Source organism: Phacochoerus africanus, chromosome 15 (genome assembly GCF_016906955.1).
Source record: "Phacochoerus africanus isolate WHEZ1 chromosome 15, ROS_Pafr_v1, whole genome shotgun sequence".
Lineage (NCBI taxonomy): Eukaryota > Metazoa > Chordata > Mammalia > Artiodactyla > Suidae > Phacochoerus > Phacochoerus africanus.
Genome location: NC_062558.1, coordinates 130,592,566 through 130,613,266, shown reverse-complemented (window position 1 = coordinate 130,613,266; position 20,701 = coordinate 130,592,566). Strand labels below are relative to the sequence as shown.

Below are 20,701 nucleotides of genomic sequence, written 5' to 3'. Positions count from 1 at the left end.
AGATTTAACTATATCATTAAAATGTGCACAATAATAGAAATTGCAAACAAACTTAAAAGTCAACCAGAGGAGGAGTTCCCATCATGGCTCAGTGGTTAATGAACCCAACTAATATCCATGAGGATGCAGGTTTGATCCCTGGCCTTACTCAGTGAATTAAGGATCCAGCGTTGCAGTGAGCTGTGGCATAGGTTGCACACATGGCCTGGATCCAGTGTTGCTGTGGTTGTGGCGAAGCTGGCAGCTGCAGCTCCTATTTGACCCCTAGCCTGGGAACTTACATATGCCACAAGTGTGGCCTTAAAAAAAAACAAACAAACAAAAAAATCAACCAGAGGAGTTCCAGTTGTGGCAGGTTACGAACCCGACTAGTGTTCATGATGATGCAGGTTCAATCCCTGGTCTCCCTCAGCGGGTTAAGGATCCTGTGTTGCTGTGAGCTGTGATGTAGGGTGGCAGCTATATTCGCCCCCTGGGAACTTCCATATGCCTTGAGTCTGGCCCTAAAAAGACAAAATAAATAAACAAAATAAAATAAAATACTGTTTGAAAGAAAGAAAGAAAGAAAGAAAGAAAGAAAGAAAGAAAGAAAGAAAGAAAGAAAGAAAAGAAAGAAAGAAAGAAAGAAAGAAAGAAAGAAAGAAAAGAAAGAAAGAAAGAAACTAACTCTAAAATTCCTTGAATAGGTTAATACAGTGGAACAGCACACAGCCGGCAAAAAGAATCAAGTAGATCTACAGAGATAAAAAATATCTCCAAGATACATTAAGTAAAAAAATTAAACTATAGATAAAATGTGTTCTCAGGTTTTTTCGTTGTTGTTGTTATATTGCCTTTAAAAAGTGAAAGTAATGGAATTGGCAGAGAGAAGTCAGGAGTTCAGGGAAACAGCCTTTTTCATTGTTTCAATTTTTACAACTCTTTTATAATCTCAAAGTAACGTTCAAGTGAGGGGAAGCAAATTCATTCCCATTCACTTTCGTGTCCTCCTTTCTAATATTTGCCCAAATCAGACATATTTCCAATTGTCTGCAAATATGATGTATTTTTATACAGTTCCTTCTTCATTACATCACAAAATTTTACCAGGTCTTTACGACTTTCAAAATGATTATTTTAATAGCTATCCAGTATTTCTTCAGTAGCTATCTAGGGTTCCTGTGTTATTTCCATGTTATTATGTGTAACCATAATTTATCAATGTTGGCAATTTGAGTTACAATTTATTTTTATTTGGCAAATATATTTGCTTTGTATGGAACACAGCAATGAACATCTCTGTACATGAGGGTTTTGCATCTTTTACGTCAGTGCCTCGGCGTATTTTTTAAAAAGTTCTATGTCCAAGGACAAGAGTAATTTTAAGGCTGTCCGTGCACTGCACTATTGCTCTTCAAAAGGGTTATGTCCACTTACAATTCCACCTGCAGCATCCAATCACATCTGTTTCACCAGGATCTTACACATCCTCCGTGCTACTCCTCACTTTCTGATTTTCCTTTAAATATCTTAGTTGATATAAAATATAGAAAGGTTGATTTGGGGGACATTCCCACTTCAGATATTTCTAAAGCATTCACAAAAGAATCATCCAGCACTCTAAGGATATTCCTGAGCTTCTTTTTTTTCTCATAACAGGAAACTTCTAAATCAATTTTCCTAATTATGTATGAAAGTAATAAATGTTTACTGTAAAATAATTTTGACAATAAATCGCATAAAGAAAGAAGCAAACATTATGTAATCCCATCAGCCCAAAATAACCACCATTAAGATTTTGTTGTTTATCTTTATAGCTCTTTTTCTTACAGATAGAGACACAAGTTGATTTTATTACATTACCACATTACAGTAGCTTTATGCACAATTATGCAACTTGCTTTTTATTACTTAACAACAGTTTATGGATATCTTCCTGTGCTAACAAATAGTTATCTACAAATCTAACTTCAATGGCTGCGCAGTTGTTTGTTGTTGCCCATAAAAACCTTGTGCTAATCTATATGCAATGTATTTTACTGTTTTAGACGCATATCTTGCATGTTTACAGATATCAAATATTTACATGAGCATTGGTTATTTATATTTTTATTAGTTATGTGTTCCTGCCCACGGTCCTTTTTTTTTTTCCTTCTCATATTGACTGGGAAGAGTCCTCTGTATTTCAGGAGCATTCAACTCTTAACTCTGTAAGTTAGGACAACAGTATCACCTCTTGAGAGTCAGGGGCTGTGAAGATTAAATCATCCAGGGTGTGACAGTGCCTAGTACAAAGCTGGCACATGGTTAATGCTAAAGCCTGTTTCCTTTAACCAAGATGGAGAAACAGGTTAAAGGACACACACACACACACGTACACAACACACACCAGCCACTGCTTTTTCTCAATGGCTTCTTGAACAATTATTCAAAACATCTCCCTCGGACTTCCAAAATCCTAGTTCCAGGTTCAGCACTCATTTTATTATTATTATTACATTGTGACATTAGGGATCTATTATTGACCTGCCCCTCCACCTCCCCATAGGAAGAAAGAGAGACAGAGAAAGGAAAGACTGGCTTTAATACCTACCATGCATGTCCCAGCTTCGTGGTAGGCCCCTGCCTGTCACACATAACATACCTTCAGCTTTACAGCCTCCTGGGCAGTGATATCCTGTCCCCAATTTACAGATGGGGAAGCCAGGGCACAGCTTTATTATCAGCTGTCAGGATTTAAATCCAACACCCATGAGCTGACTTCCCGGCCATGCTGCCTGCCCTCCCATGGGGACACAGCTCTAGACATCTTTTGGTTATTTTTATTTGCTTGTTTGTTTGTTTGTTTAGGGCCGCACTCACAACACATGAAAGTTCCCAGGCTAGGGGTCGAATCAGAGCTATAGCTGCCAGCCACAGCCATGGCATCACGGGATCACAGGTGCGTCTGTGACCTACACTACAGCTCATGGCAATGCTGGATCCCTGACCCACTATGAGAGGGCAGGGATCAAACCCGCATCCTCATGGATACGAGTCGGGTTCATTCCCACTGCGCCACAAGGGGAACTCTAGGCATCCTCCTGTCATTTACCAGAGCCACCACATGCTTTACTCCGGGTAAGTGATCAACGCATTGAGATGAAAGCAGCATACAGACTAGCTGCTCTCTTTTAGAATGTGAGCCAGACAGAAAGAGGCCAAACCCTCTTTAAAAACCTCAGATGACTAACCTAGCATTCCCACATTTTGGTATATACCCCACAGAAACTATAAATATGTTCATTAAAAACAACAGCAGCATTAGGCTTAATAGCCAAAGATGACAAATAACCTGAATATCCATAAATGATATCCATAAAATGAATAAAGAGGTACCGTCATGCAACAACACACTCTACGGCAACGAGAACTAACAAATGACAACGATGCACAACTCAAGGCTCAAAAGCACGCCGGGCAAAACCAAAAAGCGCAGAAGCGAGGACACACTGTTTGATCCTGTGTCCCCAGGGTTCAAAAACGGTGTTAGAAGTCAGAGTGCTGGAGACTTTTGGGGTGGCGCAAGGGGGCTCGGAGGCTGGGGGGTATTCTGGGCAGCTGTACAATTATGACTCATGCCCTTTTCTTTGTGTGCATGATTTTTAGGTTGGACTAACTAAAGGAAATTCCCGTTCATGTAGGTCAAAACTGTCAAATATCAGCAATTACATAAGGTTCAAAACACCCTCCAGTAAAGGAGAAAGCAAGCCTTGATGGCAGACTGCTACCTTCCTGAACACCAGTCCAGACACTCCTGCAGCTTCTGACCCTGTTTCGTGCTCCTCTGCCTTCAATGGAGACAGAATAACCACCCGTCCATCACTTGGGTGGGACAATTTTTCACAGTCACATGCTGAGAGTCTGGGAGGAAGTCGTGCCGGGTTCCACAGCCCCAGCTGCTCCTCGCTTCCTGCTCACCCAAGCCGGGCATCTCCAAGCCCTGTGCCAATCCCTTCTTCATGGTGCACCAGTGTTTCTAACGCACCCGCAGAACCTCGAGATTATATTTTTTAAAGAAGCAATATTACTAAGATGATGTTCATACTTAAACGCTACCATAGGAGTTCTCGTCGTGGCGCAGTGGTTAACGGATCCGACTAAGAACCATGAGGTTGCGGGTTCGATTGCTGGCCTTGTTCAGTGAGTTAAGGATCTGGCATTTCCATGAGCTGCAGTGTAGGTTGCAGACGCGGCTCAGATCCCACGTTGCTGTAGCTCTGGCGCAAGCCAGCAGCTATGGCTCCCATTGGACCCCTAGCCTGGGAACCTCCATATGCCGCAGGAGCAGCCCAAGAAATGGCAAAAAGGACAAAAAACAAAAAAACAAAACAAAACAAAACAAAACAACAACAACAACAAAAAAAAAAAAACCCACTATAGAAAAATAGAGGTACAGAGCTCTTATGAGCCTTGTGGGCGTCATAAAAGGCATAACCTTATCTTACCTTTATAACTAATTGAGATAACTTTATCCAGCTAGGAAACTCCTGGGCTTTTTGTGGCATTCTAAGCATTTCTTTCCCTGTACAAAAACATCATCAATTCTCAGAATTCTCGGTACAGCCGACTCATTTTACAGTGGCAAATAATATTTCAAACAGAAGGATGCTCCATTTATCAGATGACAAAGCAGATGCCTTCCCAGGCGGGGGAGAAGCACCGGGCATGCTTGGTCCAGCACGTACCACCTGGGGGTGGCGAGAGTGTCTGATGAAAAGAAAGAGCTGTGTCTGCCCCAGGCTTCTAGCAGAACTCTGTATGATGAACATGGGCTTGGAAGTAAATGATGGGAACACAGCATTTTCCTTACACATTATCTAATGCAGTTATGCCGCTAACACTTTTTTTTTGTTTTTTTTGTTTGTTTGTTTGTTTGGGTTTTTTTTTGCCTTTTCTAGGGCTGCTCCTGTGGCAGGCATATGGAGGTTCCCAGGCTAGGGGTCTAATCAGAGCTGTTGCTGCTGGCCTACGCCTGAGCCACAGCAACACCAGATCCAAGCTGTTTCTGTGACCTACACCACAGCTCACAGCAACACCAGATCCTTAACCCACTGAGCAAGGCCAGGGATCAAACCCGCAACCTCATGGTTCCTAGTCGGATTCGTTAACCACTGCTCCACGACGGGAACTCCGCCACTAACACTTTTGATTCAATGTCCTAGAATCACAGTTGCGAAAGGCCAGCTGTTTATTGCCATTGAGAAGCTACAGAGCTGAGACCAGTCCCTTCCACCACACAGCAGCCCACACTGCGATATGGAAGGAGAGCTCACTGAATGAACCTGTGGCAAGCTACCTCACTTGCTGCAGGCAAAAAGGAATCGTCTGAAGTATATTTAAAGGAGTTTGTTGTTTTACAGAAATCGGTAGTGAGTCCTTTATAATAAGAGCATCACTAATTACCTATGGCATGTCCCTTTAGTGTAGGTTGTGGATTCATCTTAATAAAAGGATAATAATAATCACATTGCCACTTGCTGAGCTTCAGGTTAATCCTCACAAGCCTTACGTCCAAGGATGCTGTTAATATTCCCATTGAACAGATGGGGAAACACATACTGAAGCCAGATAAATACCTGGCTAAAAGGCTCACACCACTAAGGGGCCATGCCAGGATTCAAGCCCCCAGTCAGTAACCCAAGGCCCAAGGCCAAGACTGTAACCACTTCGCCACCCTGCCCTTCTTAGGACACCACGTATAATAGGAATTCACAGGAGTAGGGAGAAGACAGCTAATTGTTGGTATATGTACCACAGGCACTGACAGCACCTTATTTAAAAGAATGAAATGAGGAGTTTCCGTCGTAGCGCAGTAGTTAAAGAATCCGACTAGGAACCATGAGGTTGCAGGTTCGATTCCTGGCCTTGCTCAGTGGGTTAAGGATCCGGCATTGCCATGAGCTGTGGTGTAGGTCACAGACGCGGCTCAGATCTCACGTTGCTATGGCTGTGGCGTAGGCCAGTGGCTACAGCTCTGATTAGACTCCTAGCCTGGGAATCTCCATATGCTGCAGGAGCCACCCTAGAAAAGGCAAAAAGACCAAAAAAAAAAAAGAATGAAATGAGGGGGGAATTATCTCCATTTCCCACAGGAAGAAACTGAGCTTTAGCGATTTGAGGCAACTTGCTGGTTTGTGGCAGAGCCAAATCCTAACACAGATCTGCCTGGCTCCAAAGCCCGTGGTCTGTCATTTACACTTTGCCTCAAACAGCTCTGGAGAGCACAAGCAAAGTTATTTCATGTGCATGAGTTTGATAGAATAGATGTTTGCAACAGCAGCTACTGGGTCCCAGAACTGCAAGGAATATGCAAAATGTTTCTTTCTGTCCCACAGAATCCGCCTCCAAGAGCAGCGGTCCTGCTGCTGGCAGTGGGCAGCTCTGCCATCTCAACACAGAGCCCCATGCTTGCCACCAATGGAGAAGGACAGTGCCAGGCCACTAAAGGGAACTGGTGCTGCCTCAACCTGGGGGTGACACCTGTCATTCCACCCATGGTCCCCATGGCTCCACCTAAAGGTGGGGGTTTGGGAAGGACAGTCTCCTGTGTGCCAGAAAAGAGAAAATAACCAGAGGCGACCAACCCTTGACCACAAGAGGGTCCCGAGCTCCACAAACTGCATACAAGTAGTTCCCGAAGGTGATGGACAGGAGGCTCACCTGTTGAAATGGAAGATTCCTGGGTTCTACTCTAGGGGTTGATGCAGTTAGGTCTGAACCGAGCCCCAGGTAATTCGGGAAGCCTTGCTCTGGATGGACGCAGAAGATTCAGGCCTATAAACATGACCGAGGGAAACGAGGTGCCACCTGTGGAGCTCTCAGGCGGCACCAACCACGCCAGGCCCAGGTGGGAGGGCAGGGAAGACAAAGACAGCAGAGACGCAGTCTCCAGACCAGGTGTGTAACCTGCCCGACAAGCAGAATAATCTCGGGTTCCTGAGAGCACTGTGGGGCCCAAGGGCAGCAGCACAGCTGTGCACGGAGGAAACAGGCCCTATGTGCCCAAGGGAACAGCCACTCCCCACCCCCCCGACCCCCCACGGGGCACAGATCTGATCAAGGTGCTGTTTTGTTTAGTTAGTGCTTCCAAGGGAACCTCCACCCTTCCAGGCAGGGCCCCCCGAGACCATCCGTGTGCTTGTTCCAGGCTCATTTCCTGCCTCTCTTACCACCCCCTCAAAACCCGCACTCTGGGCTCAGGCCCCACATAGTGCCCTGATCCCAGCCAAAATGTGCCTCCTGCTCCAGGACGCTCCATCTGCAGGAACATCTTTGGGCCCAAGCGCCCTGCACTGCTCAAGACTCAGGTGAGACGGCAGCTCTAAAAAGCCTTGCCTGGCACTTGTCTCCTCCTTCTGCTTCCTCCCAAGACTCATCAACTCCTCCTCCACGTCAGTAAAACGGAGGACAGACTCTGCTCCAACCACCATAACCATCCCCTGCCGAGAGTCCTAAACTGGCCTCTTACAGGGAATAAAGAAAGATGTGTGCCTGTCAGTATTCCAAAAACCCACCTGACAGCCAGTGCCCTCAAGCAAGTCACCTGGATGGGCTAAAAATGCCAAGTTTCCTGCTGTATGATTGGAATAACACAAACTCAAGTTTACTAACGAAGGGGAAAGAAAACGACTACATGGGCAGGCACCTAGAAAAGGCCAAGGACGCATCTGTCAACCACAGGAATGACAAAAGAGGAATGTTTGGAGGCAAAACTCTCAAGACCAATGATTACGATCGCACCGGGAAAAATAACAAATAGTGGTGCGTTGTGCGCTTGCTCTGCCAGGCTGTACGCCGCTCGGAGGCCCCGGCCTTCCTCCCTGCATCTTCCCAGCACCTGGCACAGGCCTCCTGCACAGGCAGTGCTCAAAGAAGGATGCTGGGTTCCCTGACAGCCTGGCATCCTGAGTAGACAGACTCCCGGCTCCCAGAGGGGCAGGGCCATGGCAGACAGGGAGCCTCCAGGGGCCACAGGGAGGGAGAGAGAAGGAGGGAGGGATGGAGGAACAGGGGGCAACAGGCAGCTCACACTCCCCCCGCCACCCCTGACCCCAGCATTTCAGACTGTCATCCAATTCCAGGGTCCTTTCTGCTGAATTCTTTTTCATTTTCAGGCCTCACCTGCAGCATATGGAAGTTCCCGGGCCAGGGGTCAAATTGGAGCTGCAGCTGTGCCCTACACCACAGCCTGTGGCAATACCAGATCCTTAACGCGCTGAGCCACCACAGGAGCTCTGGGTTCTCCGATTTAAATGATGTCCTGGAGGCCGATGGCCAGCAGCAGCAGGACAAAGCAGCACTGGCTCCTTCACGCTCTTACCAGCAGCTTCCTCACCACATCATGGCCTCTGGGCTCAGAAGACCCCCCAGCATCTGCCACAAGCACAACCCCACTGCTCAGGGAATGGGAGCCACGATGGCAACCTCCATCCTAGAGGGGTCATCCTGAGAGTCGGATTTTAGGACTCGAGTGACATCTCTCCCCACACACGAGTCCAGGCTGTGCACTTGCTTCTCTGGAGGATAAGGGGCCACCTAAGGCTTCTAGGAGGTGGTCACTTTGGTTCTGAGCTGGAAGCCTGGTGCTGGACACGGTCTAGCTCAGCAGCTTAGGGATGGGGGGTGGGGTAACTGCCTGTTTGAAAGCACCTTTCGCCTCTTGCTGAGGATCTGCAGGCAAGTTACTTAGCCTTTCTAAACCTTGATCTCCTTACTTGTGAAGTGGGGAAAAGGAAGAGGATCCCCTCCAGGGAAACGAGGCTTAAAAGAAATCACAAGGAATGCCTTTGGCAGAGAGCGAGCCCTCGACTGACCAACCCTGGCTGCGGCTATTTCTTTGAAGCACTTCAGTGGGGTGACTGAGAGTCCAGACCACATGGCTGGAGCATCAAGATTGAGACCTCCCTTCCCAGCTCTGTGACGCAGGCATCTCTCCATCTGTCTGTGCTACAGATTCTTCATCCATGAGCAGAAATAAAAATACACCCCCTTCACCAGAGGTGTGTCGGGTTCGATGGCATATGCGATTGTCTTCATTAGTGCCGGGCACATAGTAAGTGTTCAATAAATGGTAGTTTTTCTACTGGAGACAGTAGTAAAAGTGGAAGCAGAATAGCATCAGTGTCCACGTGCTACTGGTCATGGGGCCATTACACTGTGGTTGTGGGGCCTCCTTGCTTCCAAACTGCGCTTGCTTAGCAAGGTCAAGTGCTAGCTCTGGCAGGTACAGAAACACTCATGGAATCTCTGTTGGGTCTTGGTGGCAGCAGCATGGAGGAGGCCCATGGGTGATCCCTCTCTCTGCTCTGCTTACAGTCCCTAAGTAAGAGCAAAGAGGCCTCGAAACCCTTAAGCCGCACAGGACTAAATTCAACCTCAAAGCTATACATCGTACCTGGATTTTTCCTAAGCATGGACTCCTCAAACTAATTAATGTCCTGTTAGGTTAAACTTTATATGCTAGCCTGGCTTTGCATTACTTGTTACTAATTTTCTTCTCAGTGACTAGAGCTTCTCAGGCAGGTGAGCACCTACCAGGTGATCTATGGTGAGCATCCTCTTGGAATCCTGCACATCAAACCTCAGTACTAAACCTGATCTAAGGATGGAGAACTGATTCCTTAAGAGAACAAGAGGAACAGTATATCCTACTACCCCTGGGTCCAAAAATGCACTTCATCAGTATTAACTTCAAATCTACGGGAGCAGGTAGGCACTGGGTGGTGGGATTCTACTCTCAGGCAGCGTAAATTTGATCAGAGAACAGGTCCATTTGGGGTGATGTTTCCCCAGAGGCACAAGCTTGCCAAGAAGTAAGGTATCCCCCTAAAAAGGCTTATTCGCTTATCCTGAGAAATAGTATATACTAACAAGAACCAGATAATATCAGCTAAGTTGGACCCAAGAGCAGAGAAACTGGATTCAACATGCCCGCGGGGACTTTCTAAGCCTATTGGGGTAAAGCCCTGCTCCTGAGACTACCATCTTCACCAAGCAGAGGTGGGTACACGCCACTGAAGCTTGCCCTCAGACCAGCACCAGCAAAAGGAAGAATAAACCCCCCCCACCAAAGTCAGCCTCTGTTATCTTGCCAGAAGCTTATCTGAGAAAACAAAGGGTCATCTGTATCTGCGTGCTCCAAGCCAGTCCTTCCGGAAGTGGTTATCTGCCTGCTGATAACAGCATCTGAGCATCCGAGATTCCCACCCAGGAAGTCGGGCACTGGGCATATCAGAGCTGGTCTTTGCATGTAAAAGAGCCACAGGTTGGGCATGCCACTAATATTTCCAATTTGCTATGAAACCAGGGAATCATCCAAAAATGCTGTCAGTGCCCAAGTGTATCCCTTCGGGCGACAGTGGACCCCCCATTGAGTAATTAGTACACAGGGGAAATTTGGAGAAAAGAATATAAATTGCTTGGTTTTTAAATAACACCCTTAGAGGAAACAAGAAGCACATAAAAAGATTATCAAACTTTCAAATCCACTGCACGAACCATTCATTATATATTTGTAAACATTTCATAAATGTTTGGGGGGGCTATCTGAAGAAATATCTGGAAATACAAATACTTACATATTATTGGACCCCTTTTTTAATCTGAAGACTCCCAGAGGCAATCAAAACAAGCCAGCTGAAAAGCCAACCTCACTTTCTTTCAGCATTCCTCACACATTCACCCAACAAATGGTAAATTTACTGTGCACTGAACACTATTCTATCATTTCCATCACACAATAATTGAAGGGGGATTAGCCTGTCCACCAATTGGAAACTGCCCCCATCTGACCACATGGCAAGTACTAGTTTTCACGTATATTCCAAAGGTAGAAAAACAGACTAAGAGGAGGGAAAAGTGTTTTCTGTTTTCCCAAGTGCATCAGGACCCAACCAAAGTTCCCTTTCCTTCTTCCCAGTGAATAACACTAGTGTTTACTGAGAAGCCAGGAGAGAGGGCTTTTCTGCATCTGGGGGAGCTCACCGCTTTTTCTGATGGTGTGACTAAATACTCTGGATGCCTTCAGTCCTTCCTAAAGGAAAACATGCAAGAAAGGACATTTCTTTCCATGTGCGTACCCTGGACTGCACAGAACAGAAGTCATCTCACAGCCTCCCACCTGCCACCAACGGCTCCAGATTTGGGGCAGACATCCAGAGGGGCTTCCTGTTTGGAAATCGCTCAGTGGGCTTTAAAAACAAAAAACCCTGGCAAATCCAGAAAGTTCAGGCAACTTGAATATATTTTAAATGTCTGAAAATCGTCATGGGTAGAGGAGAGAGAACCTGACCTCCTAATGGAGAGAGAATTGGAGATGTGAGTGAGTGCCTAGGTGACAGGAGATGACCAGGGGCTGTGCGCTGGGTCTGAGCAGGTGTTCTGGGCTTGGATCTGAAAGGCAAGAGATACGACAGCTCCCTGCTGCTTGGACCTGGGAGGCAGATGGGCGGCGGGTCGGGTGGGCGGGGAGGGGGGGTGCAATGGGGCTCAGACGTCTCTGAAAGAAGCTGCGCCAGAGCCCCAGCCTCTTTCCAAGACCGCTATTTCCAGGTACGTGCCGCTCAGGGCCCTCGGGGCACTTCGCTGCAGCCCTGAGAGGACAGGGACTCAGCACAGAGCTGCAGGCGTACGGAGCCCACAGCTCAGGCTGCAGCCCCCGCCTCGTGAGCCTCCGCAGCAACAGTTTTCCAGCCGTGGAAATACGGCAAAGGTCTCCTGGGGAAACGGTCACCAGGACCCCGGGCGCCAAAGCAGAGACACGAAAGGAGACCGAGCCTGGCCCTGGGCACCGCGGGGGGCAATGAGAGAGGCAGCCTGGAGCAAAGACTGCAAACGTCGGGCTCCTCGGGAGATCACACATCGGGAGAAACTTCCCGAGGGCGCCAGCGAGGCTGCCGGCGATGGTGCGCGTCCGCGTCCCGGGAAGCAGCCCTGGATCCTCGGGCAGTTGGTGCGGAGCCGGCGAAAGGCGCAGGCGAGGAACGCGAGCGGCTGCCGGACCCGCTCGCCGGCGCCATAGGGGTGCCAGGGGCAGATCTCAGCCCCGCGCGCGTGGATCCCTTCGCTCGCAGAGTCCCATGAAGGAGGGTCTTTTTTGATCCCCTAGGGCACACTCGGGGCACTGGGCGTGGAAGGGCCCTCGAATCCAGGCCCGGCGGGATTTGGCAAACTTGGGGCGCAGGGACGTTCGATCCGCGGGTCCCCGACTCCGTGCGCTCCCTCCCGCGGCGCGCCACTACTTACACGAAGACCCCGAAAAGCAGGGCTCGGACCCCGATCTCGATGGCCAGTTCTCGCATGGTGCGGCTGGAGCAGCTCCCGCGGCGGCGGCGGCGGCGGTGGCTGGTGCTCTCGGCGGCTCCCGCAGCTCGGCCAGCGCCGGCTCGCCAGACCCGGGGCGGCGAGGGAGGCGCGCTCCAGGCCGCGGGCGGGGGCGGGAGGCGGGAGGCGGGCGCCGGGAGGGGGCGGGCGGGCGGCGGATCGGGGCTCAGCCCAAACCTCCCGCCTCAGGCTCGGGGGCTAGCGGACGCCGAGCTGACAGCTCCCGATGCTCCCCGCCCCGCGGCCCCGCGGCCCGGCGCCAAGCGGGAGGCGCCTCCGGGACTCCCCGCTCTCCGGCACCGGGCGCCGCCTCCGCGCCCCGGGCCCGCGCCGTGCGCTCGCGGTCAGGCGAGGGGAAGCCCGGGGAAGCCCGGCCGCCGCCGCCCCTGCACGCTCCTCGGCTCCCCCGCCAGTGGGCGGCCCCTGGGCTCCGCGCCGGGGCAGCGCTCGTTGGGTCTCTGTCTGCGGCCCCTCTGCGTCTCCTGGCTCGGCCGGCCTCCAGCTCTCGGCTCCGGTCACTTGTTCCCTGGCACACGCACGCACGTGGGCAGGTAGTAGGAGAGCGCTTTGGGGATTCTCTCAGGCTCTGGGCAGCCCTGGCACCCACTGTTCCTGCCAAGCAGCGCAGCCTTCCTCCCGTTTTCTGCCCTTCCTACATCTTTCCAACCTGGATTCCCACCCCCATCCCACCTCCCCGCCCCAGGAAGTTCCCCCGAGATCTCTCGCAGTCTTTGCTTTGCGCTTAGAAGAGCCAGGCAGACTTGAGGGTCCTGGCACAGACTGAAGGCAAAGGGGAACTTAGGTCCTGGCCATGCCACCAGCGCCAGGCCAGAGGCGCACCCCTGCCCCAGCCGCCAGCAGCTTTGGACTGGGATGTGAAATGTGAAAGGGAAAAAAAAAAAAAAACCTGGAACAGTCCCTACCCGGCAGGGGGTCAGAGTCCCTCAGGGAAGACACAGCACTGTCGCCAGCACCTGAGGCAGTAGGGGCTGCAGGTAGGACCAGGAGCCTCATCCTCAGGGTTCAGGATCAAAGGCCAGATCCTCTCCGTTGGCCTGAGGGTCAAGACCTCAAGCCAGAGCCCAGCGAAGACGTTTTCGCTCTGCTTTCCCATCACCGGTCAGGATTATGCATGTTTCTCCGAATTTGAACTTCTTGCCTTTACTAATTTAAACCAAATGGACAGTCAAGATGCAAAACTCGCATTAACCTTAACTATTAGGTTGTCCCTGGAGATCTCAGACCTCCCCTGGGTTTTGTAAGCAGGGAAAGTGGATTAGAAGGTGGTTCCTGGGAATACGGAGCCATAGCTCAGCCTTAGATGAGAGCTACTGGAGGAAGAAAGAAGACCTTAGGAGGAGGGCTTAAGCATCAGCAAAAGGCAAACAGACCATGCCTCCCAAAGGACATATGACAGATTCAAGATTCCTGAGTCCAGACATGGCAGGGTCTAGGGAGAGAGAGAAAGACAGATGAGGAAAATTCCTGGCTCTGGGTGGAAGGGACTCCATCCCTGAAGCCCCAGAAGCAGGAACTACATCTAGTTAGCTTGTTACCGTATACATGATGCCTGGCGCGCTGTGCAATAAGCATTTGGTGAGTGAATGAATGAAGGAATGAATGACTATATAAATCAGGCACATGGGGTGTCAGGTGTGGGTGGAGTGGGAAGGACTTGGAGGAAGGAGGTGTGGGTCTGTCTCCTCTGTGTGGTCCGGGCCCTGCAACTACTCTTGATACAAGTGGGCTCCCATAGTTTGGCAAAGTCATGTAGAAGAGCCCAAGGTCAACTCAGTGAACTCCAATGACCCAGATCTGAGACAGTCAGGTGGCCAGATTCCAGGAGGAGTTACTAACAAGAGCCCATGATATTAACACATCACTTACCTATAAGCATTAATTGAGCACAGTCTCTGTCAAGCCACATCTGGGCACTAGGATTCGTAATCCAAAGCTGCCCTCAAGAAGATATAGAGACAGAGAGCCACGAAGAAACATCAAGGAACTATGCAAAGCAGTATTAATCAGTCCCAAAGGAGTGCTTCAGAAAATGATCACTCAGAGATCAGAGGTTGGAATTGTGGAAAGTAACATAATGTCTTTGCTATCAAAGGAAATCTTGGTGACTCCATTTTGCTCCTGTTTCGCCTTCCTGTGACCCCCACCCCTCCTCTTTTCCTCTTCTCCCAGTAACAACGTGTTTCAAATTAGCCAACAGGGAAGAGTGTGCGCCCTGACCTGACCCATGGGAAGGGGACAGGTAAATCACCTGCATTAGGAACAAATAGGGGAGGGTCCTTTGTTTGGCGTGCACACTTTTTGGAGTGCCCGTGCCCTTCTGCAGAAGTAAAGAGCCTTGTCGAGATTTTCCTTGTCCATGTGTCTCACTTTCTGACACTGACGACCCGAGCCAGAGTTATTGTAATTTCCAATAGAATCATTCCTTTGTTCTGGGGTGGCCAGAGCACAAACCCTTTCCAGGAGAGTTGGTGCTTAGCAGGCAAAGTAGGAAAACGGAAAGGGAGGGAATCCCAAGTGAGTGCAAGAGCAGAAGTAGATGAAGGGGGTTTAGAGGGTGGAATGAATCGACCTCGCTGGCAGAGCAGGAGGGCAGACAAAGGTTAAGCTCCTGGTGGAGACCTTATTGTCTTGGTCCTGCCCACCAGGGACTGTTACCAAGATCACAGCGTTAGAATCTTTGCACCACATTTTCTTGATCATTTCTTGCTTGTATCAGAGATGCCTAGAAAAAGGACATGTGGCCTCACTGTTGTCATCATTAAAAAATGATTTTGAAGCACATAGTTCTAAAGAGCTGCCCAGTGCAAAACCCCATTTGTTGCTTGCATTTATTCTGGGCTCTCCTCCCACATGGTCATCCTGTTCGTATTGGAAATCTCACCACGGATAAGGAACTCACCCTTGAGGGAACTTGTACCCTTTTCAGACAGCTCTGTTGAAATCTCTTCCTAACAGGGAATAATTAAAAAAAAAAAAATCCTGTACCTTATATCAATGCATTAGTCCTGCCCCACCTACACCCACCCCTTGCCTGCCAGATGCACAGAACTGACACAGTCAGAATTTTGTGATGCCATAGAACAGATGGCTCAACCCAAATTAATTTTGTTAAAAAAAAAAAAGAAGAAGAAGAAGAAGAATTAAAATTTCAGGGGAAGATTGGGCTTCAGGCACAGCTGGATTCAGGATCCAAACAATGTCACCAGGACTGGATTCTTTCCACCCCCTGCTCTGCCTGTACTATACTGGCTTCCGTCGCAGGTTCCTGGTAGTCGCAAGATAACTGCAAGAATTCCAGCTTTCAGAGTTCCCACTGTGGCTCAGGGTTAAAGGCCCAGTGTTCCCTCTGTAAGAATGCACATTCAATCCCTGGCCTGCCTTCAGTGGGTTAAGGATCTGGTGTTGCTGTGGCTGTGGCATAGGCTGGCAGCCACAGCTGCAGCTCCACCCCTAGCCCAGGAACTTCCATATGCCACAGATATGACCATAAAAAGAAAAAAAAAATGAATTTAAATTTTTTTAAAAAGGAGTTCCTGTTGTGGCTCAGTAGGTTACAAACCTGACCAGTATCTATGAGGATTTGGATTTGACCCCCGGTCTTGTTCAGTGGGTTAAGGATCCAGCATTGCTACGAGATGTGGTGTAGGTTGCAGACGTGGCTCGGATCCCATGTTGCCCTGGCTGTGGCACTGCAGCTCAATTTGACCCTTAGAATGGGAACTTCTGGGAACTTGTATATTATGAAGGTATGGCCCTAAAAAAAAAGCAAAAAAATTAAAAATTTAAAAAAAAAAAAAAAACACACACACACACAAAGAATTCTAGCTTTCCAGCCTCTCAGGATCAAATCTGGTGGGAAAAACCTCTACCTTGATGCCTGCAGTCCCAACAAAAGTTTCACTGAAGGTCATTGCCACTGCCCAGCCGTGAACCAGTCACTCTGGTCGGGGGGAATCATGATGGTCTCAGGACTGGGTCTCATGCTTCATCCCTAAGCTGGGAACAGAAACTTCACCCAAGGCTGCAGGGCTGAGAATGGGAGGAGGAGAACCCACAAAGGCAGAACTGGTGCTTTGGAGGAGGGAAAATGTTTGATGGAAAGCAAACAAACATAGGGTGGAACATCCCCTCCCCTGCCACAACCATGCAGGTTGAGGAAAACTAGTGTGCTTCCCTGAGTTCTCGTCCAGTCCCTCCATCTTGAAGCAGCAGAAGATTTAGCCTGGGGGCTCCGTGACAGGCTGCTCTCTTTTGCTTAAGTGCCCTTAAACAAAGCTATGATGTCACCCAGAGGCTTCCCTTCAGCTGCCCAGTCTCTTACTTCTCCACTCCCTTTGGCAATACTGTCATCTGCCCTAATTCTCTTCTTTCTCCTTTACCAGTCAGCTGTCCAGGGAAACTTGAGCCTTGTTCATTATGTAAGCCTGGATCAAGATATTCTCTGGGCTCTCGTGCCCACACAGAATTTAGAATTAAAGGCAGGTCCCCCTTGAAGGGCAGGCCCTAGGAAATGGACTAAAGATGGCACCCTCCATGTCCCAAATCCCATAAAGCAGGAGGTCACTCTTGTGAGTCTGGAGGTGGCTGGCTTCAGCAGCTGTCTAGCTGTGAACATGTGCCAAATAGTAGAGCCCTTCAAAGAGCCAGGGCTGCTGCAGAGAACAGATATGGCCATCCAGCCAGAGCAGCCAGGGGCCCAGCTGGGAGGCCCCTGCTGGGTCTTCAGAAGACTGCCGTAGAATTGATGAGTTCTCTAGTGAAAGAAGCATGGATCAGAGGTTCCAGTAACCTCAGAAACATTCTATCATAAGAATTAAAATAGGCACGTCCATCCCTTGCCAAGGCAACATGAGCGCCTTAACTCTAAAGTGTCAGGTTGATCTTTGAAAGATCACTAAGAATGTAGACACTCAAATGAGTGCAGCTCCCCCAGTGACTCTGTGGCTGCACTCACTATCAAATGCCACTTGGGGAAAATCTCTCATATTTCATATTGAGCCTGCGGACATGCCAAGGAAGTCACCCTCATCCCTCTGTAGTCTTGCCTCTGCTGTTGGACATTTTTTTCTTTAAATTTCATTGGTATCATCCAATACAATGATCCTATAGTGATCAGACTTTTGACCATTTCCAAAGACCAAAGCCACTATGCAACAACTTTTTTTTTTTTTTGTATTTTTGCCTTTTTAGGGCCACACCCACGGCACATGGAGGTCCCAGGCTAGGGGTTGAATCAGAGCTGTAGCTGCCTGTCTATGTCAGAGACACAGCAATGCCAGATCCAAGCCGTATCTGTGACCTACACCACAGCTCACGGCAACGCCAGATCCTTAACCCATGGAGTGAGGCCAAGGATTGAACCTACATCCTCGTGGATGGTAGTCAGGTTCATTTCCGCTACACCACAACAGGAACTCCTGTGCTTCCATTTTTAAGATAATTTTTTTTTTTGTCTTTTTGCTATTTCTTGGGCCGCTCCCACGGTATATGGAGATTCCCAGGCTAGGGGTCCAATCGGAGGTGTAGCCACCGGCCTACGCCAGAGCCACAGCAACGCGGGATCCGAGCCGCATCTACACCACAGCTCACGGCAACGCCGGATCGTTAACCCACTGAGCAAGGGCAGGGATCGAACCCGCAACCTCATGGTTCCTGGTCGGATTCGTTAACCACTGCGCCACGACGGGAACTCCTTGTATCTTTTTTTTTTTTTTTTTAAGATAATTTTTTAAATTTTAATTTTTTATTTTATGTCTTTTGTCTTTTTAGGGCCACACCCACGGCATATGGGGGTTCCCAGGCTAGGCGTCTAATCGGAGCTGTTGCTGCTGGCCTACGCCACAGCCACGGCAACTCCAGATCTGAGCCACATCTGTGACCTACACCACAACTCATGGCAACACTGGATCCTTAACCCACGGCGTGAGGCCAGGGATCGAATCTACATTCTCATGGATACTAGGCGGGTTCACTAACCACTGAGCCATGACGGGAACTCCTGCAACAACTTCTTATAATGTCATTTCTAAAAGTTATACTTTGTATCTCAATGACACCCACCTAGCTGCTCCTGGCAACAAGCAGCCAACATGGAGACCCTTAACTATGAAGACCCACCCATCTGGGTTTTCCACAGTGATGGCCTAGTATAAACTTGCTGATGTGCCTAAAACACCAGGGATCAAAGAGGAATTTCAGAAGAGGTCACCAAGTCCAACTTGGTCCATGGATATCTTCCACGACAGTCTCAAAAAATATCTGTCTGCTTCATAGAGGACAGACTTGTGGTTGCCAAGGGGGAAGAAGTGGGATGGATGGGGAGTTTGGGGTTAGTAGATGCAAACTATTCCATTTAGAATGGATAAGCAATGAGGTCCTACTGCATAGCACAGGGAACTATATCCAGTCTCTTTCTATAGACCATGATGGAAAATAACATAGGAAAAGGAATATATGTATATGTTTGACTGGGTCACTTTGTTGTGCAGCAGAAATTACCACACTATTGTAAGTCAACTATAATTGTTTAAATTAATGAATGAATGTAAAACGATTTGTCTGTTTGAACACCTCCAGGGATGTGGAACTCACTCACTACTCACTCCATCCTGGGAGAGATCTATTATTGCTCATATTTGAGTACAAAGAGACTTGCCTGTAGCCTATATCCATGGGTCCTGACTGTACTTCAGGAACCGCATAGAATGAATTTAATGCCTATTTTTTCAATGTTATAGCCCTTTAGTTATTCTACAACTGGAAAGAGAGATAGAGAGATGGAGAGAAGAGTGGAAGAAGCCAGAGAGAGCAAGCCTTCTCTTTCCCAAGTTAAATATTCTCAGTTCTTTCACCTTTTTCTGGGCAGTAACATTTGTAAGACCTCGGAGGATATTGCACTGCAGATCCAGCACTGAAGTGCATTAAGCCAAATTCCACATAATAAGAGGTAATTTTCCTACTTCCTGGAAAGAGATAAAGCACAGTGAAAGTGATTTAACCCTTCCATATCTTTAGACTAGTAGGCCATCAATGGAGACAACATGAATCAATGACGGCTTCAGGGGAAAATGTTCCCTCAGTCCTTAGAAAGCTTTACGTTAGAAACTTTGTTTTTGGAGGATTTTGTCTCTCGTTTTCAAATTCATTACATGAAAAGTCAGAGTATCACTACCTTTACTTCATTCAAAGAGAAATCTTTGCGTGGGAGCCACCAGTAGGATGCTCATTGCCAATGAGACTGTGGCACAAGTTAGAATCCTGGAATATTAGTGCAAGAAAAAAAATAATATTAAGAAGCCTTTGTCCTCAGTGCACAGTTGGTTTTGCTCCTTTGATTGTGGGTGGGCCCAAGACCCCCCAGAGAGTCAGGGGCAGGTCCGGGGCAGGTCCAGAGCCCAAGGATCCTCATGCACAGGCCTGGGTCCTTTAACGGTACCTAGCTGTGTCTTGGGTGAAATCTCATTGTGATTTTGTGTTTCCCTAATGGCCAATGATGTGGAACATCTTTCCATGTGCATTTTGGCCATCTGTCTATCTTTTTTTGTGAAGTATCGCTGTGTGTCTGGAGCCTGTTTTAAAAATTGGGTTTTTTGTTATTGATTTGAAGGAATTTTTAATATACTCTGGATCCTGGTCCTTTCTTAGACATAAATATTACAAATGTCTTCTACCTGTGCCTTAAATTCATTTTCTTTTGTTTCATTTTTTTTGTTTTTGTTTTTTGTCTTTTGTTTTTTTAGGGCCTCACCTGTGGCATAGGAAGGTTCCCAGGCTAGGGGTCAGATCTGAGCTGTGGCTGCCAGCCTACACCACAGCCACAGCAACGCCAGATCTGAGTCATGTCTACAACCTACACCACGGCTCATAGCCACGCCAGATCCTTAACCTACTGAGCAAGGCCAGGGATCAAACCTGCATCCTCATGGATGCTGGTCAGATTCGTTTCTGCTGAGCCATGATGGGAACTCCTCATTTTCTTAATAGGACCTTTTGAAGAGCACACATTTTTAATTTTGATAAAGTCCAATGATCAGTTCATTCCTTTATGGTTTTTCCTTTTGTGTCCTAAGAAATCTTTGCCTACTCCAGATCTGTAAAGATTTTCCTCTATGTTTTCTTCTAGAAGCTTCATAATATTAGCTTTTATATTTAGGTCTATGCTATATCTCAAATTAATTTTTGCATGTAGTATGAAGTTCTTTTTTTCATAAGAATATCCAGTTACTCCAGCATTGCTTGTTAAGAATATTATCTTTTCAGGGAGTTCCCTTTTGGTGCAACAGGTTAAGGATCTGGCGTTGTCACTGCAGCAGCTCAGGTTGCTGCTGTGGCTCAGGTT

At 48.2% G+C, this 20,701-nt stretch overlaps 1 protein-coding gene across 2 annotated transcripts in view; it reads right to left on the bottom strand.

Annotated features, from left to right (window-relative positions):
• The window catches only part of PLPP4 (phospholipid phosphatase 4), a 148,173-nt gene extending 135,659 nt beyond the window's left edge, over positions 1 to 12,514 (bottom strand). The window contains exon 1 of one of the 2 annotated variants that reach the window (XM_047760732.1): positions 12,265 to 12,514. In XM_047760732.1, coding sequence (XP_047616688.1) covers positions 12,265 to 12,320 — 56 coding nt within the window. In that variant the 5' untranslated portion in view covers positions 12,321 to 12,514. The remainder of the gene's footprint in view (positions 1 to 12,264) is intronic. The other variant, XM_047760733.1, reaches the window with a different exon arrangement.
• Positions 12,515 to 20,701: the final 8,187 nt, after the last annotated feature.